The 14,404-nt window shown below is 36.4% G+C and overlaps 1 protein-coding gene across 1 annotated transcript in view; it reads left to right on the top strand.

Moving 5' to 3' along the window:
• The window catches only part of LOC107549894 (disco-interacting protein 2 homolog A), a 132,008-nt gene that overhangs the window by 90,354 nt on the left and 27,250 nt on the right, over positions 1-14,404 (top strand). The window contains exons 3-6 of the mRNA XM_016231080.1: positions 670-789; positions 1,950-2,069; positions 10,051-10,296; positions 13,413-13,544. Of these exons, the coding sequence (XP_016086566.1) occupies positions 670-789; positions 1,950-2,069; positions 10,051-10,296; positions 13,413-13,544 (618 nt within the window). The remainder of the gene's footprint in view (positions 1-669; positions 790-1,949; positions 2,070-10,050; positions 10,297-13,412; positions 13,545-14,404) is intronic.

A 14,404-nucleotide genomic window follows, 5' to 3' on the forward strand; every position in this document is an offset into this window, starting at 1 on the left:
AAATCTAAATATTGAGAAAATTGCCTTTAAAGTTGTCCAAACGAAGTCCTTAGCAATACATATTACTAATGAAAAATTATGTTTTAATATATTTACGGTAGAAAATTTACAAAATATCTTCCTGGAACATGATCTTTACTTAATATATTAATGATTTTTGGCATAAAAGAAAAATCAATCATTTTGACCCATACAATGTTATTTTTTTTGTCTATTGCTACAAATATACCCCAGCGACTTAAGGTTTTGTGCTCCAGGGTCACACATATATATATATATATATATGTCTGTATTGTTTTTATTTGTAAAGCGATTATTTATTTACAGTTTACATTTTTCAAATTAATAAACTGCTCCTTCATATTTTTAAATGGCACTCTTTCTCTATGTGGTCCCAGCTGATCAGTTCTGATCAGTTTGAATGATCGCGGTCCGGTCAGTATATGTCAGTGTATGTTGTCACATCTAATGCTTGTGTGTTGGGCTGTGTTGCAGTGGGCAGCATTGTAATTTCTTCCGTGCATAGCGGCCCCATGCCGAGTGCTTCAGTCCATTTGTTATAACTGCCCTACAACACAGTTAGCTTACTAATGGGTAAAATGTCAAGCATGGAAATTGAAGTAATGCATTTGACTGAGATGATCATATTCTGGTCTGGTTTGTGTGCAGGTGTAGATCCGTCTCTGCAGATAGAACACAGGATCCAAACGTCGTCACAGGTGGCCCCTCCAGGCTCCAAACAGAACAAGCCCCGGGTGGCAAACTCAAGGGATGAACGCTTTAGATCAGGTAGAAACATGTCTCTGTTAATCATGAGGGACAAGCACAACAGACACTATTTGATTCTTGTGAAAAAGTACACTTCAGCATAACTATACAAAGAGTACTTATTATGAAATTAATATACTTAATAAATGTGTGTACTTAAGTGTGAACTGAATGTATCATTTTCAGACACTTCATCACGTTAATTGCAATTAAATAAAATATATTATAGTTTAAATTGATATTAAATGCAATTGGCTGAACTTAGAGTGGTATAACCACTTAAGTACATGTTTTATGTAACTTCATAATTACTCCTATAATTTTTTAAATATGGTGAAAATGTGCTGCTAAATGTACTGACAAGCATTTGCTGTATGATAAACTACAATATATTTAAATGTAATTTCTACTGAATATTTTATGTGATGTATTTAAATATAGTAGTGGTAATGTAAAGTTAATTATTACGCATTTGTAATGAAGCTGCAATTTAGCACATTTAAAACTTGTGTTAAGAAACAGTCATGAAAGTGTGCCTTTTAAATCAATAATATTATATTATTTGCAAGTAATAAATTGATATTAAATGCAATTGGCTGAACTTAGAGTGGTATAACCACTTAAGTACATGTTTTATGTAACTTCATAATTACTCCTATAATTTTTAAAATATGGTGAAAATGTGCTGCTAAATGTACTGACAAGCATTTGCTGTATGATAAACTACAATATATTTAAATGTAATTTCTACTGAATATTTTATGTGTTGTATTTAAATATAGTAGTGGTAATGTAAAGTTAATTATTACGCATTTGTAATGAAGCTGCAATTTAGCACATTTAAAACTTGTGTTAAGAAACAGTCATGAAAGTGTGCCTTTTAAATCAATAATATTATATTATTTGCAAGTACTGCATGTGCACATACACACATTTCTAGGGTCAGTATCACTATTGCACGTTTAATTATTACTAATTAACTTGCATGTGCATTAAATTAACGTGAATGAATCACCAAATCATGTGACTAAAGGAAGCAGGCACCTTGGCGAGAAGTATATTATTATTATCTTGTTATTATGATATCTGTTCCATCATATCATATAGACATTTGGGATTTGAAAATGTCCATTCTCTGATGTCTGGCTCATCTAAAGTTGCCATTATCTGTGTCCCCACAGACCTGCATACAGAAGCCGTACAAGCAGCCTTGGCAAAGTATAAAGAGAGAAAGATGCCGATGCCCTCCAAGAGACGCTCTGTTCTAGTGCAGTCTTCAGTTGAAGCATGCACTCCCCCAGGTAAACACACACACACACATACCAGAGACACACAGTTAGGGATTTTATGGGAGCATTTTCTATGAAGGCTATAGCAGAACATGTTTTGGAAGCATTTTAACTTTATATTTAAATTTTTCAGCTGACAGCAGTTGACAATGTGCATTTCAGTCTTTGATAGTATCAATATTATTTGATCTTCTGAGCCAATGCATAGTTTTATGAATAATAGCCTCATTATTTACACAAAGAGGACAGCCTCTGACCACTCAGTTCACAGTCCACCTTCCCACATGCCTGCATATGGAGATATTTAACAAAGTTCCAGCTTTATTGACCCACTGGCTGCAGATTTAGCTATATGAGTTATCGCATTTAGTTAATACACAAATGTCAGCAATCACAAAATGGACATTAAGAGATTGACAAAATCTTCCCTGAAAGAAATTAAGATGACACAAATGGGACACTTGTTGACAGTAACAGTACAGAGCTCTAACATTAATGTGGACAGCTCAGATCATTTGATTTTTTAGATTTTGAGGGAAAATATTACACTATCTGTGTCCCCACAGACCTGCATACAGAAGCCGTACAAGCAGCCTTGGCAAAGTATAAAGAGAGAAAGATGCCGATGCCCTCCAAGAGACGCTCTGTTCTAGTGCAGTCTTCAGTTGAAGCATGCACTCCCCCAGGTAAACACACACACACATACCAAAGACACACAGTTAGGAATTTTATGGGAGCATTTTCTATGAAGGCTATAGCAGAAAATGTTTTGGAAGCATTTTAACTTTATATTAAAATTTTTCAGCTGACAGCAGTTGACAATGTGCATTTCAGTCTTTGATAGTATCAATATGTTTTGATCTTCTGAGCCAATGCATAGTTTTATGAATAATAGCCTCATTATTTACACAAAGAGAACAGCCTCTGACCACTCAGTTCACAGTCCACCTTCCCACACGCCTGCATATGGAGATATTTAACAAAGTTCCAGCTTTATTGACCCACTGGCTGCAGATTTAGCTATATGAGTTATCGCATTTAGTTAATACACAAATGTGAGCAATCACAAAATGGACATTAAGAGATTGACAAAATCTTCCCTGAAAGAAATTAAGAGGACACAAATGGGACACTTGTTGACAGTAAAAGTACAGAGCTCTAACATTAATGTGGACAGCTCAGATCATTTGATTTTTTAGATTTTGAGGGAAAATATTTGAGATCATATTGAAATCCCTGACTTTTGATGGCAAACTTTGGTATTTTGGCAAATTTGAGCACAGTTTGAAACATTGTTATGATCTCTTATGAAACTCGATAGGAAACGTGAGATTACTGGTGTATTTTTCTAAGGAGGAGAAACCTCCATTGGCCCTACATTTAATCTCATTGCTGTCTTGAAGAAAAAAACTGATACATGAAATCACATTTCAATAATGACAACCCTCAAAATAGATTTTAACGGCATTTTATTGATAGGAAAAGGAGTGTACATTTTTATCAACCTAGATCTTCTACGCTGGTGCTGCTGGCATGAACAAAGCCTTCTGCTGTAATATATTCAGATTAGGGCTGCCCCCTAATACTCGACTAACCGTTAGTCGACTAAAAGTCAACTAAATTGTATTAGTCGCAGGAAAAAAAAAACAGAAAGTGGTGAGGTCACGTATTCCGTGATGGACAGATTATTCAGGACATGCAAATGTTCGTTTCGTTCATCGACCTCAAATGTGGTTTATCATCTAAAACATGTAAGTAGTAGCATCATTACATGGCCGCTTTAACGTTATCCTAGAAAACCACGCTATGCAAGTGTTTGTGCAGAGTGTAAAATCTGAATAGCAGCGTGCTCACTGCATGACAGTTGACTTGGAGGTGCCGGTGCGATCATTTGCATTTAACTTAAAATACTCCATCACTTTTGGTCATACAGATTATAGTAATACATCTTTCAAATCTGTAAAAGGTCTACTTTCATTTGTGCGCACTCACAATAACAACAAAACGTTGTGTTTTTGTAAAATAACGAAAGCAAACAGGGTGCAGATTATGTTCCGTATGAAACGTGCACGTCCTCTGTGGAGATGACGAGTCAGTGTCGTCGACTTCGTCACTGCAGTCGAAAATACAGAAAACACTAGATAATCAATGAATTATTATGATGCTAAGACAGTTTTCTTTCTCTTTTTTTCCCCTGAAGCATTCGTAATCATTACTTCTGCGGTGCGCTGTGGCAATTATGCGTGCACTTGAGCGCTGATAGGCTATAGGCAATTAAAGGCTCATTATTATGAATTATGTGGTTTATTAATATAAACGTGCGATTAGTTGACTAATTGCTTCAAATGAACGACTACTAGTCGATCAGAAAAATCTTTAGTCGAGGGAAGCCCTAATTCTGATTTACAGGTATTAAAATACATGATGCTCCTGCAAGGTAAAGTAGAAAGAACCCTGTAGTAGATCTAGACAGGTGGTGCTGGGGAGGAGGCGGGCTAAAGAAAACAGGACGGAAATAACGGACGGCATCTGTGGTGTTGCCAACTTGGAAGAATCAATCAGCTATTCTGAAGATTTTTATGATCGATTTTTTCATTCCTTTTGGTTATTCAGTATTATATCTGGATTGATCTTGTTATAACAATATGACTAAATTGGGCCTTTCACAGTTTATTTTGTTATGTCCGATGATTTCTTTATGATTACACATTATTACATCTTGTGGTCAGAAAAGCTCATCTCTCTCCTCATGTTTGTGTAACGTCTTTGCTTTGTCCATCAATTTGGATTACATTATTGTCTCTCCCTGTTTGTTTAGCGTTAACGAGTTTCTGATTCTTGGTGTCCTGATACACTCTTCTGTCCTTCTTCGGTCAGAACGATGAAGTCAGTGAAAGGTCAGCGGGATTAAAGGTTCAAGGGTGGGGTCAGATCAGCATAACAGGCCCATTCAGGGTCGCCCCCTGTGGGAATTGGTCATGGTCCGCTAATTCTTTTGTGCCCTGGATGCAGTAATGCACATGCACACATAAAGTGGCTAAGCTGTCTGATTGCCCCGACGGAGATGATCTGATAACCCATCTGGCCTGTCAGATACCCCTCTTGCCTTATGCCCCAACCCCTCTTACCTCATTATTTTTTTAAAGAAGTAGTTCACCCAAAAATGAAAAAAAAAAAAATAAAGTTTTGATTACAGACTATATCAACAAATCAAAATTGAAGGCGTTAATTGCCATAAATTGCTATAAATGCTGTGAAATCTTCCCCTTCAGTTCTACCCCATTACAAATCTTATTTTCACCTGCATATAATCAAGCATTTCCTCTTGCAGTCAGTCATGTAACATGCAAGAACCAGTGGAGTTTGGTATCACTGACATCAAACCTAGCTACCTCTATATTCTATAGCAATAGAGCAGCTTTATTACAGTGTGACTGATTTGATTTAGCTTCTGTCTGGATCTGACCAGCTTGAAAAATGCTGTCTGACCCACTTTCCTGGCCGTTTTTGATGTTGTCTGTCATCTTATACTGTTGTGCATTCATTATCCTGTTAGCTCCTGGTCTGTTCTGTCCTGTGAAACTGTGCCATGTTTGTCCTCTGGACGTGACCTCTCTTTTCTGGTGGAGTGACTGATAGAGAAGTTTAGAAGAATTATTTCTGCTTTAAAGGTCAGGTTTTCAGTACAGCAGTTGTTAAAAGTACAGTCTTTCTTCGTTCTGTCTTCTCTTGACGCACCTACTCATTCCAGTTCATTTCTGTCTCATCCTTTCCCTCCTTGTCATTCTCAATTTCTCTCTCAAATCACTTCTCTTCTCCCATGACTCTATTTCATGCCTATTGTCTCTGTCTCTTTCTCTTTCAATCTGGCTCTTTCTGCATCTGTGTCAAGGTTACTCTCCAAGTGCCTGAGGACATGAAGTGAGAATAGAATTACAATAGTGTTCACAATGATGAGCCTAATTTTTTTATGGGGTTCTTTTGCGAGCAGCTCATAAATTATTAGACATGCAGAAATTTGAAAAGCAATTCTGATCACGTTGGAACAAAATTCCTAAGTCTGAGAAATAATAATAAGGTTTGATTTTGCAAGATTTGCGTACGATTTTTTTTTATTATTTAAAGATTTTCACCAAGACTGCATGTATTTAAAGGGGTCATATGATGCTTTTTTAAAGATCATTATTTTGTGTATTTGGTGTAACAGAATATGTTGACATGCTTTAATGTTCAAAAAACACATTATTTTTCAAATACTGTACATTATTGTAGGTCCTCTATGCCCCGCCTCTCTCAAACGCTTCGTTTTCTACAAAGTCCCTCCTTCCGACAAGCGCAGTCTGCTCTGATTGGCCAGCTGACCCGGTGCATTGTGATTGGCCGAACACCACAAGCACTCGTCGGAAATGTAATGCCCCTTACCATAATCGCGAGCTTCAGCTTTCAAAATAAATGTAAAGACAGAGCCCGAAAGGCTCTCTCTCTCTCTCGCACGCTCTCTCTCTCACTCTCTCGCGCTCTCTCTCTCTCACACACACACACACACACGATGCGCAAAACTCCGCATTTGAACAGTCAATAGCAAATACTTAAACTAATAACAAAACAGTAGCTGATTCAGAAGCGCCAGATTGTCATAGCAAAGTCAGAATTACCTCCTCTCCTAGGTTCACGAACGGTCGTCCATAAAATGCATGGCTGTTCTGTTAAAGATTCCTAAATGCATCTACTTTCAGAAGGCCAAATAAAGTGCTTTTGCTTTCTCCTAGAAACACACAGCGTCTCCCTGACATGCTGCTTCAACACTAACTGCGGTTACTGAAACCACGCCTTCTTTCTTTGCGTGCACATTTGGGCGGCATTATGCAAATATTTCCACATAGTGAGGTAGATATGTGGGGGCGTGTTAGAACGAGCCGCTTTAGGGGGGCGTGGCAGAGTTTTAACTTTGATAAAGAATATCTCTTTGGTTTTGAGACTTTAGTCTTTGCAACTTCAGGGATCTCATCTATGCACAATCAGCTTGTAACACTCCAAAGAGAAATGAAAACTTGAAATCGCATCATATGACCCCTTTAAGTAAAAACAACAATATTGTGAAATATTATAACCATTTACAAATTCTGTTTTATATTTTAATATATTTGACTATTGACTATTGATGATTGTCCACCTTGATCTCTAAATCAGCAGCATCATCAGTCATTTCAGTTTCAAAATGTAAGTTTCTGAAACTAATGCTAAGCTTTAGTTTAAATATAATTCAGGGATTTATTCAGGGTTCAGGACTATTTTGCACTAATAATAACAGGTATCAGGCACCCTTGAGTGTAATTAGATTATTCTCCTTCATAAGAATGCTGTTTTGAAGAGATACATTAGGCTAATGCCTTTCACATTTAATGCATGACTGTGTTGTTCAGTGTCTGTCTCCTAATTTGCTGGACACGCTCCATAGTAATTGCTCCCTGTGGGTGATTAATTGCATAATTAATGTTAAATGAATCTGCTACCACCTACAGGCTTCTTGTCAGTCAATCTCTCTCTCTTTTGTCTTTTTATGCATTAATTTGTCCCTTTTCTCGATTAAATTCTGTGCACGTCTAAGCTGTTTAATGGTGAAAAATACAATAAACTTGGGTTGTGCAATTTTACTCTAATGTGTTTGGATGTTGTTGTTTTTTTTATATTTTATTTTATGGAATGTATTAAAAATGTATTTACATAATATAGTATTACATGCTAGTAGTATGACATGGGAGTTTTACACTTCATTATGTAACTCGTGTTTTTGTTACAAACATTAAAGTAAGTGACTTGTTGACAATAAGACTTCTGGCCTTGTGGACAATAAAAAAAAATACTATGAATTTACACTGAAGTCTCTGAAGAACACCAGCTCATTAGTGGTAATGCAGCCTAATGATCATTACAGTTTACTTTTCTAATAGAGTTAGTTGATCATGAATTCACTGGGTTCTTTTTCTCATTGTTGTTACACTTTTTAAATCCCAGCAGAAGATGCCTTATGCGAGATGAAATAGTACAGATGGTTTAGCTATTTGACATATTTTATTCATTAATTGGCGGACATCTGTTATTCTCTGTGGCATTACGTTTATAATGTATTTATGATAGGGGGAATGATGTAGTCATGTGTGTTACCATAACTGCAGGCCTCGCATGCTTCGTTTCTGACCACATGAGCATTACATCATCATATGTATTTTCCAGCTTAACCCCCGGCAGTTCTCATCAAAGTGATATTTTAGTCTGGACTGAGAACAAACGCTCTTTGCTTTCTCTTCCATAACAATCATATATTAGTCCTTCTGAAGTTTATGATGGATGCTTTGAATATAGCTTTTATTTTTCTGTTATAAAGACTTTTTACAGCACAGTGGTTCCAAAAAAGTATTTTTAAAGCCTCATTTAAAAATAAAATGAAGATTGTCAGCTCTGAAACGATAGAATAATAATTATACTGTTCAAAGGGATGATAGAAAGTAATTTGACATTGGTTATGAAATTTTAGTGGATCATGTTGATAGTGAATGTTTATTTGAGGAGAACTGACTTCATGCATCCACTGCCAGCTTATTAAAAGACACTGGGCAACAAAAGTACATCCAAAATTTGAGTAGCTACACATGACACTTGACATTTTCCTTTACTTTTTGAGGCCACTGTAAGTATGTTAGTATCATTTCTTTATTTCCGTGAGTGCAAGATGAAGATTTATTTTTATTTTTAGATGGGTTAGATTAATGGTAATAACTAGTTATGTAATGCATTGATTGTTTGAGGTCTTAAGGCTATGAAGGGATAATCAGACTAATCAGTTATCCAACCAAGTGAGTCTCTAATGTAATGCCTTTTTTCATATTTCCATATCAGTTATAATGTGAGAGGTTCAAAGATCTGCATAATCTATATTCAAAACAAACTTTAAAAGATATTAAGATTTTTACCAGAGCAGTATTTTCATATGTTTTTCAGAGCTGCTGAATGTTGATCTGTGTTAATTATAACAAATATAAAACAGTCATTAGCATGAAAACTCTTTGAATATGTACCAGTTACATCCAGTGTTATTTTAGTTATTTGTATACTATTAAAATATGTGACCCTGGACCACAAAACCAGTCATAAGGGTCAATTTCTCGAAACTGAGATGTATACATCATCTGAAAGCTGAATAAATAAGCTCTCCATTGATGTATGGTTTGTTATACATATATACACATAGATACATCTATTTGAATATCTGAAATCTGAGGGTGCAAAACAAATCAAAATACTGAGAAAATCACCTTTAAATTTGTCCAAATGAAGTTCTTAACAATGCATATTACTAATCAGAAATTAAGTTTTGATATATTTACAGTAAGAAATGTACAAAATATCTTCATGGAACATGATCTTTACTTAATATCCTAATGATTTTTGCCATAAAAGAAAAATCGATAATTTTGACCCATACAATGTATTGTTGGCTATTGCTACAAATATACCCCAGCGACTTAAGACTGTATACTAAAGTACACTATACTTTTTTTTTCATGGATCTCTGATCTTAAAACTGATAACTTGTAATATATTCAGCATGGCTCAACATAAACAAAATGCAATTTCTGAGACTATGAAACCTCAGTGTTATTATTTTCCATGTAATCAGACTTACAATTTAACCTGTAAGTAAATGTAAACTTATATTAAAGTACAGAGCAAAATGACATTTTGACTTGGACTAGTAAGTGGCCGCCGAGAACATCCTATCAACTACATACTTGGCTTCATTAGATAATTAATTTCCTCATAAGACAAATTACCATTTTTAGGTTTATTTGATCCAGTATGGCTTCAATTTCAGATACTTTCTCAGTTCCATAAATCGCTGTTTTATAAATTCTCTGTTTCACAATTTTTTTAAATGACATTGAAATAAAACGGTTCCACCTAACCATTAGTCCTCTTGTTCTTGACCTCCCAGACACCTCCTCCGCATCAGAAGACGAAGGTTCGCTGCGCCGGCAGGGACGGATCGCCTCCTCGTCTCCATACCAGGCACATCCTAGCGTAGAGCACTGGTTTAACAGAGTCATCCAGGGCTCCTCCACCTCATCGTCTGCATCCTCCACCTCCTCCCACCCCGGAGGAAGACCCCATCACGCCACAAACACCACCTCTGCTTCAGCCGCAACCGTACTGGCCGACCTCATGGCTCACACACAGCTAGGTCAGTACTCACCACTCCAACTAACCTCTCCTCATATCCTCAGAACAGACTTATGGCCTATTTTTCAAGTCTTCTGAAGCCATGTAATATTTTTGATGTGAGATAAAGTTAAATAATGACTTAAAGTTTGGTCTGTTACTGACACAAAGCTGTCAAATAAATTCAGCAGCCAGGATATTGTTCTAAAATGTTTTGTTCTATTCCTTTTTTACGTTCTATGGAAAAGAGAAAGTCTTACAGGATTTACAGTAAATGATGTGGGTAAATTAAGACAGGCTTTCGATCTCTGGGTGAACTGTTCCTTTAAATGAGATTAACCAGCATTTCTTCCTTGGTCAACATACACTACTGTTTAAAAGTTTGAGGTAGGAAAGATTGTGTTTGTCACGGTATCACATTTCTAGAAAAATAGTAAGCAACATCACAGTTGTCAACATTGATAATAATAATGTTTCTTGAGCAGCAAATCAATATATTAAATTGATTTGTGACATGTGACGCAGAAGACTGGAGTAACGATGCTGAAAATTCAGCTTTGCATCACTACAATAAATCACATTTCAAAATATATTCATCTATATAACAGTTATTTTAAATTGTGATAATATTTCACAATATTGTGAAGTTTTACTGTATTTCTGATCAAATAAATGCAGTCTTGGTGAGCATGAAATACTTTAAAAACATTAAAAATCTACCTCAAACTTCTGAACAGTAGTGGACCTAACATTCTGGCTAAATGTTACAGCTTGGCTACTCTATGTGGGTCCACTAGCTACCCTGTTGAAAAAACCAGCATATCTGGTTGGAGCTGGTTTAAGCTGGTCAAGTGCTGGTCCTAAGCTGGTCCTGAGCAGGAGCTAGTTGCTTAGGACCAGCTTAGGACCAGCACATGACCAGCTAAGGACCAGCTTAAACCAGCTCAACCCAGCAGCATATGCTGGTTTTTTCAACAGGGTAGACCAGCACCAAAACCAAAAACTGAAAAGTAATGCTGGTCTTTATAGCTGGGTGGCTGGAATTGTGTACTGATCTCAGTCCTGGAGCTCTGATTCTGATAACCCTGTCTTACTCCTAAGTGCAAAATCATCATCAATGTTTCTGTTACAGCTCAGTGCCTTAAAAACAAAAGAACAGATCTTACGTTCATCTCTATAGTTGCCCATTTGCGCATGACATGCTTACACACTGCTAATGTTTATAGCACAGTGAACACTTTACTGCTCTGCTGCTGCTCACGGCGATGCTAAAATCATGGTTTTTAATGTTCTGGCTGCATGCTTTCATGGTGCATGGTTGGTTTTTAATTTAACTTTTTTTTTTTTCGCTGTACTGGCATATCTTTAGGGTCCTGAAGCCAATCCGTGCAGATAAAGCCACCGTTGGCCTTGTTAGTTTGACAGGGAAACAAAAGATCTGAGCAGGTTCCAGTACTGCTGTAAAATAATTTTTGGATTTAATGAATCCTGTTAAAGGAATATCTCATGCAGTACTCACCCTCATATCGTTTCAAGCTATGACGTTTGTTTTATAGTGAAACAAAAAAGAGATGTTTTGAAGAATGTTCCTGCTGCTGTGTTCAATATAATAAAAGTAAATGGAGATCAAGCTCTAAACATGACAAAAGGCACCATGAAAGTATCATAAAAGTAGTCCACATAACTATGTTTATAACTATATTTAACTATATGAACTATAACTATATTCCAACATTGTAAAAAAGCATAATTCTAACAGTAAAAGACTGTAAAAAACATGTCAGTTGGTTAACTGTAAGTTCCGTTACTCTATACAGTGAAAAACTGTAAAACATTCACGGGGACATGTAATTTTACAGTAAAATACTGTTAAATGTATAGTTGTTGAGAGTGAAAAGAACTGTACACTGACATTCCCAGAACATCAGTTTGACTGCTGACATTTATGTTTCCTCTTAGTTTCATGACATTGTGCAACTTCTGTATATTAATATTTACCTAAGCTTGTGGAAAACTTACTTATGATGAGCTTTGATTCAACTTTGTCTTTAGCATTTTAAAGTTCAGTGGCAGTATATTACGTAAAAAATTTAATTAAATAAATAAATAATACTTACAAAAAAAGATTTTTGTAATTTGGTGTATTACCATTATTTCAGTTAATTAAATATTAAACCCTTATTAAAAATGAAACCCTTTTTACCATAAATGTAAAGCTTAAAATGTTGATTCCATTTTAAAAAAAAATTTTTACAACAAAGGTTTAGCGACCAGAGCTACCTTTTTATTTTTTTGACTTTTAAATGTCTTCTGAAATCATACAGTTTGTTTTGCGTAAAGAACAGACTGGCCTCAAACCTCATTCATGTTTGTACATTTTAAAGATTGCAGAGTCAAATTGAATACTTTTCTGGTGCTTTTTTGTGTTTTGATCTTGACAGCCCCTCATCGACGTTTGCTTACAATGTATAAACTGGAACAGAATAAAAACTCTTACTTTATATAAGTTTTGAACGGCATGAGAGTGAGTAACACCATAACTGCAGAACACATTCACTTTACTCAGCTGCTCTGCTCTTTACGGAGTTCTGCTTATAAACATTTGCATTCCCCTTATCTCTCCCTTTCTCTCATCTCCTCCTCTTTCTTTCACCCTCTTTTTCTGCCTTTCTGCCCTTCGAGCTGGCCCTGGGAGCTCACTGTAAATAACCTCAGATTTCACACAGTGTCAAGAGCCGCACTGTGGGTCCACTGTTTTAAAGCAGCCTGCCAGACAAGCCCAGCTGTAAGAGGGAAGATTAAATGCAAAACAGCTGCTTGTTGGTTAATAGTGTGGAAATCACTTGTTTATAAAAGACTATAAAGCTCTTCTGTTGGGCGTTTAGAATAAGACAGACATTAATCATCACATGGAATCAGAACATATTTGATGTTTAATTCCATGTTGTTGTCGTCATTGTTGAGCTATATAGAGTTGAATTTTGGACCAATGAGATTTTATGGCAGGCAAATCCTGTGCAGCTTCTTAAATAGATGATAAATTTTGTAATTTATCATGGGTTTGATCACAGAGCAGTCCATCATGCATTATTATACTTTGACCTCCACTCACCTTTGACCTTTGGCACCTCATGACAGACAACCACAGTGCACCCCCGGATGTGACAGGCCTGTCGGAGCGCTCGGTGCATGCGGAGCGTCCACAGGTGGCATCAGTGCGAGGGCTTCCACGTGGATACACACACACCACCGTCATGGAGACCGCCGATGGTGAGTCCCCTAAAGCTTCAGCCTGCTGTCACCACAACAGCAGAGCATCTTCCTGTCTCACACGTCTCTTTCCTGTAAGAAAGAGGGAATATCATGTAATCTCTCCACAGAACTCTCAACACTACTGCGTCTAGAAGTTCAAGCTGACTGATTTGTGTTTAGCGATTGAGATTCGAAGCTAAAAATGCTTAGCACACATACATATAAAGTTGACTTATCCAACATTCTGGATCATTGTTTTTACAGTTATCTATTGAAAAAAAGAGTGGGATATTTTGCCTGTTTGTGTATGATTCTGCTTGTTCAAGCCAGACAGTATCATGTCATCAGCATGCTCTTTCGTAGGAATAGTTCACTAAAAAAAGGAAAAGTCTGTCATCATCTACTCACCTGCATGTCACTGTAAAATATAGTCTCATTTACTCTTCCACACATTCACCCCTAGTGTGTTGATAATACACACACAAAAAAAAGTTTGTATGCAGTTTCGTTTCCACCCATTTCTTTTTTCTTCTACAGTGTCATGGCAATATAAAAATATAAAAATCCTGGCCAGGAAGTGTGCCGTATAAATGGCACAGGCGATCTGACCAATCATAACGCCAAATCCGCCATTTTTTCAACAAATCAGACAGGAGAGACTTTGGTGGACTTAAACTTTAAAATGGTGTGTATTGATGTCTTTCCGCGGTAGAAATAAAATACCTTGATGTCATTCATGTTTATTTTGTGCTATAACTAGTAAATATGAATTATGAAAAGATGATTAGTTCACGTGCCACTTAAAGTGAGATGCTACAGCGATCTGTCACGACACATTAAAGAGCCGCAAAATGGTATTTATTGTTTGAATTTCTTAA

The sequence above is a fragment of the Sinocyclocheilus grahami genome, unplaced genomic scaffold, assembly GCF_001515645.1.
Source record: "Sinocyclocheilus grahami isolate Dianchi unplaced genomic scaffold, SAMN03320097.WGS_v1.1 scaffold383.1, whole genome shotgun sequence".
Lineage (NCBI taxonomy): Eukaryota > Metazoa > Chordata > Actinopteri > Cypriniformes > Cyprinidae > Sinocyclocheilus > Sinocyclocheilus grahami.